The 20,648-nt window shown below is 34.4% G+C and overlaps 1 protein-coding gene across 7 annotated transcripts in view; it reads left to right on the top strand.

Moving 5' to 3' along the window:
• RALGAPA1 (Ral GTPase activating protein catalytic subunit alpha 1) overlaps positions 1-20,648 on the top strand; it is a 222,333-nt gene that overhangs the window by 144,347 nt on the left and 57,338 nt on the right. For all 7 annotated transcript variants that reach the window (XM_033428377.2, XM_049705925.1, XM_012533079.3 and 4 more), the window contains 4 exons: positions 2,678-2,812; positions 3,777-3,960; positions 10,015-10,879; positions 13,351-13,422. In XM_033428377.2, the coding sequence (XP_033284268.1) occupies positions 2,678-2,812; positions 3,777-3,960; positions 10,015-10,879; positions 13,351-13,422 (1,256 nt within the window). The remainder of the gene's footprint in view (positions 1-2,677; positions 2,813-3,776; positions 3,961-10,014; positions 10,880-13,350; positions 13,423-20,648) is intronic.

The raw sequence follows: 20,648 nt of genomic DNA, 5'->3' as shown, positions 1-20,648 counted from the left end.
AATGATTCTTCTACACTCATCTCTACATTTTTAAAAAATCTTAGATCCATAACTAAATATATCAGATACTCACTGTTAGACTTTTTACTGAAGTTCCTCAGTCAGCTTCTTGGTTAAATGAAGTTCATCTTTATTCTTCAAGATGGGCTCATGAATGCAGAATTCCCTAAGCTCTTGCATATGTAAATTTTTTTCTGTAACAACAAGATACTTGAAAAGTAGCTACTTTTCAAGTAGATACTTGAAAAGAATCCTTGGTTCACACTTATTTTCCTTGAGGTTTTTATTTTTTTTAATGTTGCCTTGCTTGTATACTGTTTTTGAGAAATCTGATGCCATTTTTATTCTCTTGTCCTTGTAAGTTATTTCATGTTTTTTCCTGGAGGCTCTAAGGAGATACACACATACACACGCACGCACACACACACACACATATATTTATTTTTTTAGGTCTTACTTTTCAAGTTTTACCAGGATATGTATTAGAGTTGATTATTGCAGGTCAGTTTGTCCTGGATCTGGTAGGCCTTGTCAATATGTAGATTTTGGGGACTCCACATTTAAGTGAATAGGATATTCTTTTTCTGTCTTCCATTCCAGTCATTTCTCTGTGACATTTTTTATCTTTTTCTTTGTCTCACTTTTGTTCTCTTTATTCAATACCCCTTATTAAATTTTCTTTTTATTTTTTTTAACTTATTCTTCCTTAGGCATCTTATAACTTGGGCTTCATTTCTAATATCATTTTATCCTTTTTTAGTTTTCTTTCCTGACTTGAATCAATTCTTCCCTTTTTGGTCTATTTCTTCTTAGTTTTTTAAATTCCTGATTTAAGATGGGATTTTCGTTGTCCCCTATACCTAAATGCTATTTGACAATATTTAATTTAGATTAAAAGGTTGTGTTATAGTTTTCTTCTGCTTCATTATTGGTTTTGGTGGGCAGGAATTTTCATCAGCTGAATTGCTTAAGATTCTCATTTTCTGTTTTCTTTTTATAGTAGTTTTTTATAGATGAAGACTGTCTGCATTTCTGTGGACAAGGTTGGTGGCTTGGGGTGGTTTATAAGATTCCTATTTCAAGAGCTCCCTCTTCTGGCAGTTTAACAAAGTATAGTGTTTTCATTGGATGACACTAAGGTGGGAGAGGAATTACAGAACCATCAGTTTTTAAAAAATTGTAAAAATCTTGCAAGGTCTTAAATTTCTCTTTTCATTTTTCTTTTCACATTATGTTTTCCACAAGGTGTCTCTCCATTCCCTTTTAACATTTTTCTCCCCCAAAGTATTACCTTTCCTGCAGTACTTTTAAATACTTTCCTTCTACTCAGTACCCTATCTACCAGTACATGTTTTTCATTATTCTCACACTTAAGGTAGACCTTTTTTGGGGGGCTTGGTTTTTTGGTTTGTACCTGGTTTCCTTCTCTCTTTTACAGCTTACCCAAACTACCCTCACTCTTCATGAGAGCTTGCAGTGGGAGAATGGGTAAAAGCTTGTTGGATTTGCCATGTGTATTTTCTACTCACAGATAATTGAATTTTGAATGTTCTGTTTTCTGGTTATACTGAGGATGTGGGTTTTGTGATATTTTATTGGTTCTTTTTGTTCTTTATTGTTCTTTTGGAGGGTGTGTTGTGAGATTTAGGCCAGCATTACTCTTTGAGTTGGAGAGTTGGTCTTTGATTCTAAAGATCAGTGTATCTCTTATTGCTACTTGATTGACACTTTTATGGTACTAATTGTGATTCTTTATTCAATAAAATGGACCACATAGATACTGCTATTTTACTCTACATTTTAGATAACAGTGTTTTGTTTATAACATCCATCAGTTTAAACATGTCCAGTAGAAAAATTCATTTAATGTAATTAGTAAGAGTATCAGAAAGTGGTTAAGATAGTCTTTCTGGCCGGTTGCTCAGTGAGGTGTTAAATTAGAAAAGAAATGTGGAAATGATTGTAATACATATGAACTCAAACCTTTCATTTGTGTTCCATTTCTTGTGCTTTACGTAAGAATAGCTAATTGATGTCTGTTGTCTTTTAAGCTCAGTGTTTTTATGTTTGTTTAAAAATAATTTGGGGACTTTCCTGGTGACGCAGTGGTTAAGAATCCGCCTACCAATGCAGGGGACACGGGTTCAATCACTGGTCTGGGAAGATCCCACGTGCCATGGAGCAACTAAGCCCATGTGCCACGACTACTGAGCCTGTGCTTTAGAGCCCGCGAGTCACAACTACTGAAGCCCATGCACCTAGAGCCCGTGTTCCACAACAAGAGAAGCCACTGCAATGAGAAGCCCACGTACCACAACGAAGAGTAGCCCCCGCTCGCCGCAACTAGAGAAAGCCTGTGTGCAGCAATGAAGACCCAACGCAGCCAAAAATTAATTAATTAATTAAAAAATAATAATAATTTTAATGTTCCTGTTTTTATTATGCTTAAGGTTTCATTGTGCTTGCTTGCCCTAAAATATAAGGGAGAAACCCACAGTAATGTTCATATACATCTTAAAATCATTTAGGTCTAGGTAAATATTAATGGTGGAACTTAGTTGATAGTTCCTGAAATACATTTTGGAAAACAAAAGATAAGTTGGTGAATTTCTGTTAAATTTTTAACTCTTATTTTATGAGTTTACAATAATAATGATCTTTTTTGTTGTTGTTTCAGTTGGTGGTATCCTTACTTCTGTGCCTTCTGGACTGGATCATGGCCTTACCTCTAAAGACACTGCTCCAACCAGTCCATGCAACAGGAGCAGAAAATGATAAAATAGAAAAATCTGTCCTCAACTGTATTTATAAGGTAAACTTCTTTGCTTTATTATTTATTTGGTAACCAAGGGTTTTTAAAACCTAAAGAAATAACATTTCTTAGTATTACATTTTCATTGTTTTATAGCTAGGTATTTATTTTTAATAAATTTATTTTTGGGTGCATTGGGTCTTCCTTGCTATGCTTGGGCGTTCTCTAGTTACGGCAAGCGGGGGCTACTCTTAGCTGCAGTGCGTGGACTTCTCATTGTGGTGGCTTCTCTTGTTGCAGAGCACGGGCTCTAGGCGCACGGGCTTCAGTAGTTGTGGCACGTGGGCTCAGTATTTGTGGCTTGCGGGCTCTAGAGTGCAGGCTCAGTAGTTGTGGCTCACGGGCTTAGTTGCTCCGTGGCATGTGGGATCTTCCTGGACCAGGGGTCGAACCCGTGTCCCCTGCATTGGCAGGCGGATTCTTTTTTTTATTATTATTATTTTTTATTTACTTTTTTTGCGGTACACGGGCTTCTCACTGTTGTGGCCTCTCCCGTTGCGGAGCACAGGCTCCGGACGCGCAGGCTCAGTGGCCATGGCTTATGGGCCCACCCGCTCCGTGGCATGCGGGATCTTCCCGGACCGGAGCACTAACCCGTGTCCCCTGCATTGGCAGGCGGACTCTCAACCACTGCGCCACCAGGGAAACTCTGAGCTAGGTGTTTTCTAAGAACATAGATTTATCTTATGGTACCTAGGGATAATTAAAAAGTACTTCCTACAAGACACTGTTGTTTCATTGCAAAATTTTGAAAGAAGTCTTTGTTGAATATGAGAATCATTAGTTAAATTTTGCTCATTCTTCTTTTTTAGATTAAATTTTACCTTGATTGAAGAGCTAAGTGTTTAAATATTTAAAATTTTTGTCAAGTACTTGTATTAGCAGTTGACTTGTTTTCTCCTTTTTCTTTATTTATTTTCACTTAAAAGGAAAACTTGGTATGTTTTTTCCCCTGTATTTTCAGGTATTACATGGGTGTGTTTATGGATCTCAGTGTTTTAGCAATCCAAGGTATTTTCCATTAAGCCTCTCTGATTTGGCATCTGTAGATTATGATCCTTTTATGCATTTGGAAAGCCTAAAAGAGCCTGAACCTCTGCACTCTCCTGATTCGGAACGATCTTCTAAACTCCAGCCAGTAACAGAAGGTAAAATGAATTCTCTTCAGGACAGTATTGTTGCTTGGGTTCTCCCAAGGTATGATTTGAGGCCTGGGTAGAAATACTGGAGGATAATATATCTTACTTGGTAATTGTTTACCTTGACATGTACGTTATAGCTAAGTTCATTTTTAGTTTAAGAAACAACTTCAGATACACAATTCCTAAGATTATATGTGATGACATTCCCTTTATACTTCTGAGTTATTCTGATAAGTTTTTTAACCACATTGTTTTTACATTCAGAGAGTTTACTCTCTGATAAAAGGGAAAGATGTAAACAAGTAACCTTATGATATGAGTACATATTAAAACAAAAGTACATTCAAGATACAGGGGTAGCCCAGAGGAACCCAGCAATTACTGAAGGGTTTTAAGGAGGTGATATACATCAGGGGTCCCCAACCCCCAGGCCACGGACTGGTACTGGTCTGCGGCCTGTTAGGAACTGGGCTGCAGAGCAGGAGGTGAGCAGCGGGCAAGCACGTGAAGCTTCATCTGCCGCTCCCCATTGCTCCCATTACCGCCTGAACCATCCCTCCACACCCCACCCCCCATCCGCGGGAAAGTTCTTTCACGAAACTGGTCCCTGGTGCCAGAAATGTTGGGGCCCACTGATATACATGATAAAATTAGTATTAAGAGCACTTTGATAGTAGTAGTTTACAGGCGTCAGCAAACTATGGCCCATGCCTGCCACCTGTTTCTATAAAGAAAGTTTTATTGAGACACATGCATGCTCTTGATTTGTGTGTCATTATGGCTGCTTTTGTGTAGTAATAGTAGTGTTGAGTAGTTGGGACAGAGATAGCATGGCCCATAAAGCTGAAGATAATTTACTCTCTGTCCCCTTGCAGAAAAAGTTTGCTGATCTCTAGTATGTTAGATTGATTTTAGGGTGGTTAACTCAGGATCAGAGAGACCAATCATGATGCTGTTGCAATAGGCCAAGCAAGAGTTGCTAAAGGGTTAAATTGGTTATATTTTCCCTAAACTAGACTAAGAATATGAGAAAGTTTAAAGGATTAGGAGGGAAAATCAGGAGGGCAGTATTGGAAATGGTTTAGCTTAGAGTGCCTGTTGGATATTCATATGAAGAGATCTAGATCTAGTACAATTGATTGTACATGCAGATCTAGGTCTTAGCAGAGGGGTCTTTGTTAGGAATATGTATTTACATGGGTGTGTGTATTCTGAGAAGAAAAAGTTGGAAAGGAAGGAAAACCAGGAGAGAGTAGTTTCTCAGAAACAAAGAGAAGAGAAAGATTTTTTTAAAGACTGGCCAATGGTATTAAATGATAGAGATATCAAGTACAAAAAGACTGACAAATATATCTACTTTAGTTTCAGCAGAAAAGTAGGAGACAGAAGTGGATGGCTGTGGGTTGAAGAGCAAGCAGAAGTTAAGGAAGTAGAGCCATCTGTCAAAAGTGCTCTTTAAAAAAGCTTGACTTTTTTATTTTAAAAAAGCAAAGAAAAATGATAAAACAATAGATACGTTAAAAGATTATTCAGGATGAAAGGAGTTCTAAAGACAGTTAAACTCAATGATAAGCTGAGAAGGAAGTTAGTAAGGGGATCATTAATAGAGTGAAGTTCCTGAGAGGTGAGCTGGAAAGATTAGGTGTTAATATTAGCCCTTCCTCTGCGACCAGAAAGAAGAAGGTGGAAGTAAATTAAGGGGACTGACAGAAGTTACTGAGGGCCCAGTAGAAAATGGAAACTGCAAAATTTTGGTTACACCAGTCAACATTCAGTAAGGTGGATCTGGCAGATATACAAGGGAACAATGGCTTTCAGAATGCTGATATATGGTTTAGTTATAGAATCTAAGGTTGGTAAGGATTGAACTGATGCTAGGAAATGGGTAATAAGCTGGAAGAAAGTAGAGGTGATGCAGAAAGTAGATGTGGTTGTTAATAACAAATTAGAACAGTGATTCTCTCAGCCTTGGCTGCATATTACAATACTGATGTCTGGTCCCGTCCGTAGAGATTTTGATATATTGATCTGGGATTGCTGGGATTTTTAAAACCTTGCAGGTGATTAATATGCAGCCAAGGTTGAGAACCACAGAGCATATCAGTATGTTAGGACAGTGGTTTATTAAATGAGTTTTTAAGCAGTGGAACCTCTTCAAATAAATTTCACAAGGAAGTCCACTTTGTAAAACTTTTTAAAGTAGAGATGCAGCAGGGATTGTGCTGACTTCTCTCCCATTCATCTGCAACAGCCCTCTCCCAGGCTCTACAAAACAAAATTGGGAAATCACTAGACTAGGAGGTTGTGGTCAAAGAGTAAACTATCAAGGAAGAGTTTGATTTTTAAAGGCAGAATAGTTATAAATGATTAAAACATTTAGGATGTGGCCGTGGTAATGGATTGATGACATAGAATGCAAGTGAAGATATAAAGTTACACATCAAGGAAACAGGGCTAGGGTTTTGGGTTGATCACAAATAGCTGATAATTTGTCTAGAACACATATATACAAGTGAAATAGGAATATAGGAAAAATAATTCAGACAATAATTGATACAGGTGACGTAATTATTTCTTTAGATTTGGCATAGTACAATACAGTGTTTTTTTTACTTAAGGACAAAGTTATATGAAAATATTCTTTGCTTTTTGCATTTTTAAAGGTGTAAAATGATAAAGTTTGATTCAGGGCAGGATAGTGTATTTCTTAAACAGTGAAATAAATAGTTTACTTATGTAAAGGGAAGTTTTAATGTATTTCATGCAAATTTACTGTGCCATTAACAGTCACTGTAAAAGACAGAAAGGTGTAAAGGTTTTAAACAGATGAGCTTTATATTGATACCAAATACTCTGTAGGGTGCTATTCTCTAAATGTATTATAGTTGTTCCCTTTGGACTTTCTTAAAGGTATTAAGGACCAGATAAATGCAGAACCTTTTAGGAACAGCTGTGAGCTAGCAGCAGGTGATTCTGTGGTCTGTAGTGACTACATGCTGTGGGTTTTTTTTAATGTGGCAGAAATGGCTAATCATTGTGCCCTTGTCTAAGGCATGCTTCATCATCTTCAAGTACTTTTTTGGCCAAAGATTTCTAAACATAGAGTGTCCCTAATAAGCTCAGTATTGGATTGAACAAGTCTGATTTGAGAATTATTGGCAGGAGTAGCTGTAATTATTAAATTTACTGAAGAATAAAGCAAGGTAGTGAAGTTGGCTTTTTGTCAAATGGCAGTAGTCTTATTAGCAAAAAGTCATCATTTGCAGGGTCAGAGTGAAAGGAGGCTCCAAAGAATTCATTCTGTCTTAATTATAGTTTCACCTATACATATTATGCAAAGCTCATATTTAAAGCATTTGCCAAAATTAACTTCCTCTGCATGTTCTATTACAGTGCAGTGAATTGCAGCAGCTTTTTATGTCTTGCTGCTTTTGTATGCCATAATAATCAGTAATTACGGGTTTGCTGCAAATGCTGTAGGGTTTGTTTAATCTGACAATATGAAAAGACAACCTTGAATAGACTTTTTTAAATGAATGCTAGTTACACAAAGCCTTAGAAGCATCAATATCTTCATTTTGCATTTTCTCACAAGGCTGATTATTTTAGAATTTCATTTTGAATTTCTACATTAGAGAATTTCATATGTTTTCTTTATATCTAAGATATATAGAAGAAAGATGTGTATGTTCTGTAGCTTACGATTCAAAAATAAATCTAAATAAACCTAACTGCCAAATTAACAAGTTGAGAGGTTTCTGTCCCTTTATATAAATATATATATATATCCTGAATTTGGAGAAGCAGCTTAGGAAAGAAAATGCTTCTACCTACTTCTGAAATCTTAATTTATTTTTTAAGTGTAATCAGTGAATTTCTGTGAACACTCAAGTGCAAAATGAGAAGTATTGGCTAGATTATCTGCAAGACCTCTTACAGTGTGAACACTCATTAAAATCTAAGCTATAATTAGAGAAGCAAAAGCAGGCACTAGATTCAAATCACCCCTCTGTTTCTCATCATTCAGTGGCATATCTTTTTACTTTACCATAATAGGTCTTGAAAATGTAGGATTGAATTAAGGTTAATCATTTAGTGTTGTTATCTAGTGTTGAATAGCTCATTTTCAGAGGTAGCCATACTATCATCAAAGAACAGCTCAATGTAATTGGAACTTTTTAAGTAAACTGAAAATGTTTATATATACATGTATGTAAAATAAAACTTGATTACGGAAGATTAAAAGTTTGACACTCAGTAACATTTCAAAATCAACCAAAGTCCACAGAAAACTGTTCTTTTTTAGAGTTGGAATAATGGAGAAGATGTTATTGGTATTAATGGCATAGCAGCTGATTTGTTGCTGACTCTTTGCCTGTACCCAGTGGTGTCGGTTCTGAATTTTGAGGGCTACAACCTCGAAAATATAACATTGTTCTTCTTTCTTGCCTCTTTTTAAGTAATCATATCAGCAGTGCACAACCTAGTTCCCTTATAAACTTTATAAAGTTGAGTTTATTGAGGTATAATTTACATGAAATAAAATTTATCTTCCTTTGATGTGAGAATTTTACTATATATTGATTCTATATCTATATCTACATCTATATCTACATTCTATATCTATATCTACATTCTATATCTACAATTCTATATAGTTACTGAAATTCATCACAAAGTACTATGTATTACAATATATATTTACTATATATTGATTCTATATCTACATCTATATCTACATTCTACATCTATATCTACATTCTATATCTATATCTACAATTCTATATAGTTACTGAAATTGATCACAAAGTACACTCGAAATTAAGGAATTTATTTTATGTAGGTAATACTTTGATCATCAGGACATTTTCAAATCTATTTATTCTGGTAGCTAGGCCATAGTATTCCCAAATGATTAACTTTCAGAATATAGCAATGCTCAGACAATATCACTGTGGTAGAACAATACAGAGACATGATTATTCTGTAACCTTATATATAAGACAGACAAGAACACTATCAACACACACACAAACACACAACTGAACGCCCTCTTCTAACATGAATGATTAGTATGTCTTTACTAATGACAACTCTCCTCCCACCTCCTAGATGAAAAGTATCAAGTTAACCCAGTTGTCCCCACTTCCTGACACCACTCATTACATAAGTGGCTTCCACATCAACCCTCTATAGAATCACACTGGCAGTCTTTGGCTAGTGGGCTTGGACAAGTTATTGTCTATCTGCACTTCCTCCTTTCTCCCTTTACTCTCTTTCTGTATTCTTTGTTTTCCTTCCACCCTCCCCTCCTTTTTCCTCCTCCTTCAGGTCGTGACATTAGGCACCTTGCCTCTTCAGGCCTCTTACTACTATATTCTTTGAGTTTTCTCTTTTTACCATTTCCTATGTTTGTTTGTTTTTAAGTTACTCATATAGATATGCTCCTGATCTCTTTAATGCCTTAGAAAAATAAGCAGGCCATAAAATACTTTTTCCTTTAAAATAAAGTTTCCTTGGCATATGCTGGCTACACTGACTCACTATTTAAATTGATCCTGACTCCTAAAGTTTAGTGAAAGATCACTTTTTTCTGACACTTTTACATCATCCATAAAAGCCATAATTAAATGCCGTTTAAGGCATGCTGCAAACTATGTTTCTGAATCTCCTCATAATATAAGAAACTTAACAGTTGGATTTCATTGACTTTTTAGTCTGGGTGCTAAGTGATTTCAAGTGATTTATAACACTTTTGAACCTTCTTTGAAGGTATGATGTACATTTAAGAGCCTTAGTTTAAATTATGAATCCATAAGCAAAATTTTCAGAGGGCTTTCTTATAAAAATGAACAAAACTTCATCAAAGAACAGTTTTCTTCTTCGTTATCATTCTTGTAGTACATACTCTAAATTGAAAATATTAATATTTACTCAAATATTTGAATGTGATTTTGATAATGTGATGGAATCCCCATTTGTTGTCTAATGTTTCATTCTTATATGACTTCCTAGGAAGCAGCAGTATTCCCACTCACTTATTATATTTTTTATTTCTAGTGAAAACTCAAATGCAACAAGGATTAATCTCTATAGCTGCCCGCACTGTTATTACACATCTGGTAAATCACTTGGGCCATTATCCAATGAGTGGTGGTCCTGCTATGTTAACAAGTCAGGTGTGTGAAAATCATGACAATCATTACAGTGAAAGCACTGAACTTTCTCCTGAACTCTTTGAGAGTCCAAATATTCAGTTCTTTGTGTTGAACAATGCAACCTTAGTGTCCTGTATCCAGATCAGATCTGAAGAGAGTATACCTGGAGGAGGTTTATCTGCTGGCCTTGCATCAGCCAATTCAAATGTCAGGATTATAGTACGTGATCTTTCTGGAAAATATTCATGGGATTCTGCCATCCTGTATGGACCACCTCTTGTAAGTGGTTTGTCAGAACCTACATCTCTTATACTTTCATTGTCTCACCAAGACAAGCCAGAAGAGCCTTCTACATCTCATGAATGCGTAGAAGATATAACAGTTAAAGATGGGGTTTCCCTCCAGTTTAGAAGAAGATTTAGAGAAACTGTACCAACTTGGGATACAATAAGAGATGAAGAAGATGTTCTTGACGAGCTTTTGCAGTATTTAGGTGTAACTAGTCCTGAATGCTTACAGAGGACTGGAGTCTCACTTAATATTCCTGCTCCACAGCCTGTGTGCATTTCTGAAAAACAGGAAAATGACGTTATTAACGCTATCCTTAAGCAGCATACAGAGGAAAAAGAATTTGTTGAGAAACACTTTAATGACTTAAACATGAAAGCTGTGGAGCAAGATGAACCAACACCTCAGAAACCTCAGTCAGCATTTTATTATTGCAGATTGCTTCTTAGTATATTGGGAATGAATTCCTGGGACAAAAGGTAAGAATAAAGGAGAAATTTTTCGTTTTTTAAAAAAATATTAGTCTTATTCATCTTATGATCAGCATTTTAGTCTCTGTTGTTTCCCTCGCTAAATTTTACCTACCAATTAGTTCTTTGACCAGTGGGCAGATTTTCTTTTTTTTTCTTTTTTTTTTTGTTTTTGCATCTACTGAGTCATAATCAGGTTTCAAGGGAATAAAAAGATAACTTAATGTAATAAATTAACTTTAACATTTTCATAATGACTAGTATAACTATCTGACTTAGAACTCATAGCTCATACAATTGAAAAAAATCTTGTTTTTTCCAACCTTCATGTAAGCTAATAGGAAAAACTGTTTTTTCTTATAACACTTCTAACACCAAATGTGTGAGTTTTCCACACCAAGCAGTTTCAACAATACCTGGAGTTAGCACAGGCAAGTTAAGGGCTCAGACCAACAAGACTGCCCCCCACTTTAGACATCAATTGCAGGTCTGGGTCACCCATACTTCTGGGCAACTGGCTGTAAATCAGAGGTTCCTACAACCCCCTTCTTGGGTATGAAAATTAACTATAATGATTCGTAAAACATTTACTTACATTTATCAGTTTATTAAAAAGGATAGTTAAAGAATACAGATGAACAGCCAGATGAAGAGGGACATAGGGTAAAGTCTGGAAGGATTCCAAGTGTGGAAATTTCCCTATGGAGTTGCAGTGTGCCACCCTCCCAGCACCCTGAATGTGTTCACTAACCTGGAAGCTCTCCAAATCCCATAATTTAGGGATTTTCATGGAGGTCTTATCATGTAGGCATGATTGATTATTAACTCAGTCTCCAGTTCCTCTCTCTCCCCAGAGGTGAGGCTGAAAGTTTCAAGATCCTAATCATGGCTTGCTCTTTCTGGTGATGAGGCACCATCCTGAAGTTATCCGGGACATCACCAAGAGTCACCTTATTAGAACAAAAGATGCTCTTATTACCCAGGAAATTCCAAAGGTTTTAGGAGGTCGTGTAAGACTCTCCTGTTACCTCCAGCACTCAGGAAATTACAAGGGTTTTAGGACCTCTGTGTCAGGAACTGGGGACACAGCCCAAATGTATATTTCTTATTATGGCACATAAGCGTAACTTTTTTTTAGACAAACAGCGATATGATCATTTCTTGTTTGTATCAGAGAAATTAACTCAGGATTTAGCATCAAATCAAGAAGAGAATCTGGATTTCATTTTTTTAAATTTTGTTTTCTCTTATGCATATTGCAAAACCTCATTGAAAACTTGCAATACACACACAGTTTTGAAGTAAGTTAAGTAGGAGTTAAATGAAAAGGCATGAGACTTAAAGCAAAAGATCCAGGTTAGAGTCACTTAAACTTTGAGCCTCGGGTTACAGTCTGCAAATTGAGGAAATAACTCCTACCTCACATGATGGTAAGAATTAAATTAGATAATGTACATAAAATACTAAAATTGTACACTAGTGTAAAGCATTATTAATATTTTTAAATATTAAAAATATTTTAAAATTTATCTTTAAAATTGATTTTTAAAATTTCTATGATACTAAAAGCTGTAGGGAAGTGGAAGAAGAAGCATTATTGAATGTATTGTTTTTGTTCAGTTTGTAGTAGAAGGGGAGCTCAGATATCACTGGATGAATAAATCTTAAAGTAATTCAAATGCATGTGAAGCACTGAATTGGAATTCTACTTGCTTACCTAGTGTTTATAATCTTACTTGGTTTAAACTCTTCCATTTATTAGAAGGGCGTATCCTCTGCCTTATGGGAAAGCCATGTTATATCAGGAAAACAATTTGCCTTATGGTATGTCCACATACAGGTAATTGCCACTAATATAAATTCATTCTACTCTCTTTTGCTGTAGAATGGTCCATACATTGTCTCTTGAGAAAAATTAAAGATGGGAAGCTATATTTTACCACAGCAAGCATTGATTTCATGAATATAATTTATACATAATTTAGCACCTATGTAATGTATTTGGTAAAATTTACACACTGCTTTGTAGTGTAGAAAAATACATATAATATAAAACAAGAAAAAAAACAAATTCCATCTGGATTATACATCCTTATTTGGTAATGATTTAGATTTTATGAATATTTTATTTCTCATGAGGAACAACTTTCTCACATATTTTTATGAAACTCTTGAGAAGGAACCTATAAGTATTTTTATCCATTTTCCTGAATATGAGTTTGGGAAACTCACAGTGTCTGCAAGGAAACATTTAAGTGGCCAATAGATTATGATCCACTAGCAGAAATGTATGAGGGCCTGGCTAGAAATAATGACATATATTCTTTACATTTTTTTTAGGGTCTGTTCTCCTTTGTGTTAGAAGTATGAAAAGGCAAGAAAAGTATAAGAGTTGCATGAGTAGACTGGAAAGTATTTCCAGAACTGTCATGTCATTCACTGCAAACGTGATGAAAATGTTTATAAATCTCTCTATTTAGGAGGAGCTTTCATCTCCTGAAGAAAAATGAAAAACTACTTAGAGAACTTAGGAACTTGGACTCAAGACAGTGGTAAGTTGTTGGGAAATTTTCAGGTTTATCTCTGTCACCTGTCAGCTATTTCTCTGTTCGTGTGTGAATAATACTGTATTGTTGAATTATAACTTTCTGAGCAGAAACTGTTTTTCATTTATATATACCTTAGAAATACCATTTTTAGAAAAACGTATAGCTGCATTTAAATGTTTGGTATCTTTGGATTGTTTATAAATAATAAACACTTGACTGGTGTTTTATACTTTTGTCTTCAGTTTTTTGCTTTTCCTGTTCCCACAGTCAGTTTGTCCACCCAGCTCTGATTCCACTTACCTTTCTGTTCAGCAAACTCACATATTGTCAACCATTTTTAAAATGCCTTATCTTGCACCCTCAAAACTGTTCTTCTGCTTAAGTATATATATACACACATATATATGTGTGTGTGTGTATATATATTTCCATAACCAGTTCTCTAATTAGAATCATTCCTAACGACTGCTTTCTCTACTCCTGGGCAGCAGTATATTACTAGAGAAAATTATCAAACGTGTGATATAGAGAGTTACTGTATATTCATGCACCTTTACTTCAACAATGCCATCTCTGCTGTTTGGCAAATTTTTTATCCCTTGTTCACTTTTACTTTACTTTTCAGAGTAATTGTTATAAACCACTTCTTTGTTCCTCAAGCCTAGCATTATAGTCAAAAGGTCATCTCTACTCTAACCTCATAAGAATTCACTTCAAAGGTTTGACCTATGTGAAAGACAATCTGCTAGAACAGTAGTTCTTAACCTTTCTTCTTCCTCCACACATTCACATTTTAACACAGGTTAGTCACATATGTTCATTAATTAAATCCAGTGATTCTGACAATTGGGAAACTAGTTTGTAACAAGCCATTCACCCTGCCATCACTATTCTACAGGAATGCAAAGTGAAGATGATTCAGACCTTTCCCACATCAAAACAAATAGGCCTTACATCTTCGTCTTTTAAAATTTTCTGTATTGAGCCATCTTCTCTTGCTCACTTTCCGCATCAGAAAAGCCTTTTTTTCTTTATATACTTCTGCTTCCTACTTTCTCAGCCTGCTGTAGGATCTTCAAAAAGTTATCCCTTCTTTATCTTGTATTTCTACTTACTTCTCTTACCATAAGCATGTTTGTTATCTGCCTTTAAAACAAAACAAAACAACTTTCCTCAGTTACTATCCTTTCAAGCTATAGTACATCCCTTTCATGCCTTTTACTACCAAATTTATAGAAAAATATAATTTTTTATTCATTTCCTGTCATTCCTAACTGGTTTTTGTTGTTTTTAGCTTTTCTCAGAATAATTTTTTTAAATAATGTATAATTCCTTTGATTATAGAAAATATAAAACAAAAATAAAACTATTGTTATTCATAAGACTTGTTAGCATTTCTTTATATATTTTCAGTCTTTTTGATAGACATATGTATGATTTTTGTTTGTTTTACAAAATTGGAATCATAGTAATGTATAGTAAGTTATGTCTTTTAAAAAACTCTATATAAGCATTTTCTCAGTCATTTTGCTATTCTTCAAAAAAAATTCTATGGCACCAAGTTCTATGATTTTTGGACATTTGAGTTGTTTTTAATTTCTTGCCCTAGAATAGATTCCTAGAAATAGAATTATTAGGTCAAAGCATAAGGACTTATTTCAGGCCATATATAAAATTGCTTTCCATTAAGTACTGATTTCTAATCCTACCAATGTTGTATAACTTCAGCCTGTCCAGCAAAAGATATTGATGACATTTTCTTAACCTTTATAATTTGAGGGGCAAATCATGGTATCTCGTTAATTTATAGTTTTTAATTACTAGTGAAGTTAATATTTTTCATATATTTGTAAAAAATTTCTAAATTCTCTCTTAGTGTCCTTTTTCTGTTTTTCTATTTAGGAATTTTTCTTAATTGTAAGAGCTCTTTTACGTATGTGTATGTGTTAAGGATTAACTTTTGTATTTATTGTGGGAGTTCTAGTTTGTCGTTTGGCTTTCAGTTTTCAACAACTACAGGTTGTTTAACAACCCATTTTTATGTAGTAATTATATCTCTCAATCTTTTTGTTTTTAATTTCTTCAATTGTTTGCTGTGCTTAGAGAGTTCTATCTTGAAATCAATTAAACATTATTACATTTCCTTCTAGATTTTTAAGTATTTAGTTAGAGTGGTAATTATTTTATATTTAATTCTTTACTCCTTCTGGAATGCATTTTGATTTATGGAATGAGAAATGGAACCACCTTGAATGTTGGAAAATAGTCTATTTCTATAATTTGTTAAATAATCCATATCTTTCCCATTGATTTGATATTGTTTTTATCAAATATTAAGCTGTTTCAAAGCTATCTGTTCATTTCTATTGATTGGTCTATCAATTTTGTGGAGATGTTACTGTTTAATTTATTGTAGCTTAATAATTTAGTATCTGATAGGCTTAGTCTTCTTCCTCACCCCACCCACACACATTCTTCTTTTCTTAGATGTTCTCGCCTGTTTTGTCTTCCAGAAACATGTTATTGATTAGAATTATGCTGTTGTTTTCCAGAAAAAGAAATCCCATTGCTATTTTGATTTGATTTGCAATAAAACTTTCCTATGGGAAGAATAAACACATTTATTATCATCATTCTTCCCATTCACAATCATGGAGTGTTTTTTATTTATTCTGATACCCAGACATTATCTTTAGGGGTGTTTTACTTTTGTGTTGCTATTCTGAGTAGGATCTTCCCCCCATTATATTTTGTATCCAGGTACTTTAATGAATTCTCTCGTTTTTTTTTTTTAATAAATTTATTTATTTATTTTTGGCTGCATTGGGTCTTTGTTGCTGTGCGCAGGCTTTCTCTAGTTGTGGCGAGTTGGGCTAGTCTTCCTTGCGGTGCACGGGCTTCTCATTGCGGTGGCTTCTCTTGTTGCGGAGCACGGGCTCTAGGTGCACAGGCTTCAGTAGTTGTGGCGCATGGGCTTAGTTGCTCCATGGCATGTACCAAAGCTCGAACCCGTGTCCCCTGCATTGACAGGCAGATTCTTTTTTTTTGATTAAATATACTAATTTTATTATTTCAATTTTATTTTAAGTCTATTTCTCTGTTTTTTTTCTTTTTTCTTATTCCCCCCCCCTTTTTTTAAACATCTTTATTGGAGTATAATTACAATGGTGTGTTAGTCTCTGCTTTATAACAGAGTGCATCACTATACGTATACATATGTCCCCATATCTCCTCCCTCTTGCGTCTCCCTCACATCCTCCCTATCACACCCCTCTACATGGTCACAAAGCACTGAGCTGATCTCTGGCAGGCAGATTCTTAACCACTGCGCCACCAGGGAAGTCCCTCTCTTGTTGATTTTAAACATTTTATAGTTGTCTCACTCTTAGGATTCGCTTAGTTATATAATCGTTTTCTGCAAGTCATCTCCTTTCGAAAAGTTATGCCATTATTTTCTTATATCATCATGTCTGATTGTACTGACTAAAACTGACACTACAGTGTTAAATAGTTATAGGAAGAGTGGTCATCCTTGTCTTTTCTGCTTTTAATGGAAATGACTCTTCTGTTTCATACTTAAGTAAAATATTGGTTGTTACGTTTGAAATAGATCATTTTTATCATTCTGAGAAGGTAGCCTGTTTTCTAGCAGATTTCATAAAGAAAGGTAGTTAAATGTTATCAGAATCCTTTTCAGCATCTATTCAGGTTTTTATATATTTTTATATTCAGCTTTTGCTTTCTTAACTAGTTGATGTATATTAACTAGACTGCTAATATTAAATAATTCTTGCATTCTTGGGATAAACCTTACTGGATCCTTTGACTTCCTGTTGGGTTAAATTTATTAGAATTTCATTTTTAATTAGGGCATGGTTCATCTATTAGAATATTTTATAGTTAATTTTTTACCTGTTCTAATGTTTTCAAAATTAACATTACAGCCAGATTCATAAAATGAATATTATCTATTTGAAAATTTGGAAGAATTAGTAGAATTTCGAATTATTTCCATTTGTTTCATCATTATTAGTCTTTTCAGTTTTTGTTTTACCTCTTAGGTCAATTTCAGGGCTTTTTTTTTTTTTACAAAACTCAATTTCACTGAGATTTCAAAAGATACTTAGTAGAGATTCATACATGGTGTCATAATTCTCTACTGCATTCCTTTTCTCGGTTTTATAGGGCTTTTCTTTTTCTTTTTTTTTATATATATAATTAATTTCTGTATTCCCATGTCATCCCTTCAACATTTTTTTTGACCTCTAGCTGTTTTGAGATATAATTGACATATAACATCGTGTAAGTTTAAGGTTTAAACATAATAATTTTTATATATTGCAAAATGATTACCACAACGTTAGTTACTACATCATCACTTCACTTAGTTACAGTTTTTGTCGTGAGAACTGTAAAAATCCATTCATAGCAACTTTCAAATATACAATACAGTATTGTTAACTATAGTAACTGTAATGTACATTACACCCCCAAACTTTTTCATCCTATAGCTGGAAATTTGTACCCTTTGACCCCCTTTACCCATCCTCCGCCCAATCTGATCTCAGTTTCTGTGAATCTAGATTTTTTAGATTTCACATATATATGTGAGAACATGCAATATTTGTCTTTCCCTGTCTGACTTATTTCTCTTAGCATAATGCCCTCAGGGTTCAACCATGTTGTCACAAATGCCAGGATTTCCTTCTTTTTTATGGTTGAATCCCATTGTAAATACATTTTCTTAATCCATTCATCCATCGGTGGACACATAGATTGTTTCCATACCTTGGCTATTGTAAATAATGCTTCTGTGAACACAGGGGTGCAGATATCTTTTCCAGTTAGTATTTTCATTTCCTTTGGATTTATTCCCAGAAGTGAGATTGCCAGATCACGTGGTAGTTCTATTTTTAATTTTTTGAGGACCCTCCATACTTTTACAGAGTTGACTGCACCAGTTTACATTCCCACCAACAGTGCACGAGGGTTACCTTTTCTCCACATCCCCTCCAACACTTATCGCTTGTCTTTTTGATAATAGCCATTCTACTGGGTGTGAGATGATATTGCAGTGTGGTTTTTCATTTCCATTTTCCTGATGACTAGTGATGTTAAGTACTTTTTCATGTACTTCTTGGCCATTTGAATATCATTTTTAGAAAAATGTCTATTCATGTCCTTTGCCCATTTTTTAATTGTATTATAAGTGTTTTATTGCAATTGAGTTGTATGAGTTTCTTACATTATCAGAAATGTAATTTGCAAATATTTTCTTCCACTCTGTCAGTTACCTTTTCATTTTGTTTATCCTTTCTTTTGCTGTGCAGCTTTTTAGTTTGATGTGATTCCACTTGTTTATTTTTGTTTTTGTTTTGCTTTTGTTGCTTGAGCTTTGGGTGTTATATCCATAAAATCGTAGACAAGACCGATGTCCAGGAGCTTATGCTTTATTTTCATTTTAAGAGTTTTATGGTTTCAGGTCTTAGATTTAAGTCTTTAATCCATTTCAAGTTAATTTTTGTGAGTGGTGTAAGACAAGGGTCCAGTTTAATTCTTCTGCATGTGAATGTCCAGTTTTCCCAATAACATTTATTTCTCAATTGGTTTATCTTTTCAAAGAACCAACTGTTGGTTTGCTTCATATTTTCTATTTTCCTATTCTCTATTTTATTTATTTATGCTCTAATCTTTATTATTTCCCCTTTTCTGCTAACCTTGGGATTAGTTTATTCTACTTTTTCTAGTTTCTTCAGGTATAAAGTTAAGCTGTTTATTTGAGATCTTTCTTTTTCTTAATGTACGTGTTTATCATTACAAACTTCCCTCTTGGAACTTGCTATACGTCACACTTTCAGTGTGTATTTCTATTTTTGTTTGTCTCAAGATCTTTTTTAAATTTCCCTTTTGATTTCTTCTTTCATCCATTGGTTGTTCAGGAGTGTGTCGTTTAATTTCTATGTGTCTGTGAACTTTCTGGCTTTTCTCTTGTTATTGATTTCTACTTTAATTCCATTGTGTTTGGAAAAGATGCTTGATATAATTTCTAGCTTCTTGAATTTGTTGAGACTTGTTTTGCATCCTAACACATTATCTATCCTAGAAAATGTTCCATGTGCAGTTGAAAAGAGTGTATATTCTGCTGCTGTTGGACAGAATGTTCTGTGTATGTCTGTTAGGTATATAGTGTTGTTCAAATCCACTGTTTCCTTTTTCAGTCTCTGTCTGGATAATCTGTACATTATTGAGAGTGGGATATTAAAACCCCCAACTATTACTGTATTGCTGTTTATTTCCTTTTCTATTAGTATTTGCTTTATTTACAGCATACAGAACCTTTATACTTTTACTTCTTCCCTCACATTTTAGGTTATTGGTGTTACGATTTCCATCTTTTTTATATTATGTATTAAATAACAAATTATTGTAATTATGGTTTCTTTTAAAATGATTTTTAACTTTTAAGCTATATTTGTAAGTGAATTATGTACCACCATTACAGTGGGCTTTTTTTTTCTGGATGCAAATAATCTACTTAATCTTTTCAGAGAAACAGTTTCTCATTTATCATATTCTATTATGTTCTGTTTTTTAACTCTTTAATTACTGTTATTTCTTGTTTATAAGCTTTCTATTTTTCTTTTTCTTCTAGAATTGAATGTTATCTGTCTGAGTTTTATTCTTTATTATTTAACAATGAAATAGTCTTATGCTCTAAATTTTTTCTGAGTGTAGATCCTGTCCATTGTTTTAGTCTCAGCTTAAACATCATTTTTTCTGAAAGGCCTTTCCCTAAGCTACCACTAACCCTTTACCTTCCTCCCCAGTTCCTTCCACCCTATGTTTGGATATCCTTCCATGGGCTTTCAGAGATCCCGATAACACTCTCCTGTCATAGTATTTATCACACTGTATTAATATTATTATTATTTCTTAGATATTCTTTCCAAGACAGTTATAAAATTAAAACCCTCTAAGTAGTCTCTGAGTTCTCATATCCTAATTCTTCCCCATAATAATTTATCTTTGGTACTAGACGATAGCAAAGTCATTGGGGGCACAAATCATACCTCTTTTGCTGTCTTGCTCACCATGTGTTCTCAGACCTTTACTGTTCTACTGAAACTATCCTTTTGAAGGTTAGTATCCTGACCACCATGTCTAAAGTTTTCTCCATCCTCTCCAGCCTCCTTGATTTATCTAATTAATTAAATTCAATTAATTTAATA

The sequence above is a fragment of the Orcinus orca genome, chromosome 2, assembly GCF_937001465.1.
Source record: "Orcinus orca chromosome 2, mOrcOrc1.1, whole genome shotgun sequence".
Lineage (NCBI taxonomy): Eukaryota > Metazoa > Chordata > Mammalia > Artiodactyla > Delphinidae > Orcinus > Orcinus orca.
The sequence above is the reverse complement of the archived record's forward strand: the minus strand, read 5'-3'. Positions and strand labels throughout refer to the sequence as shown.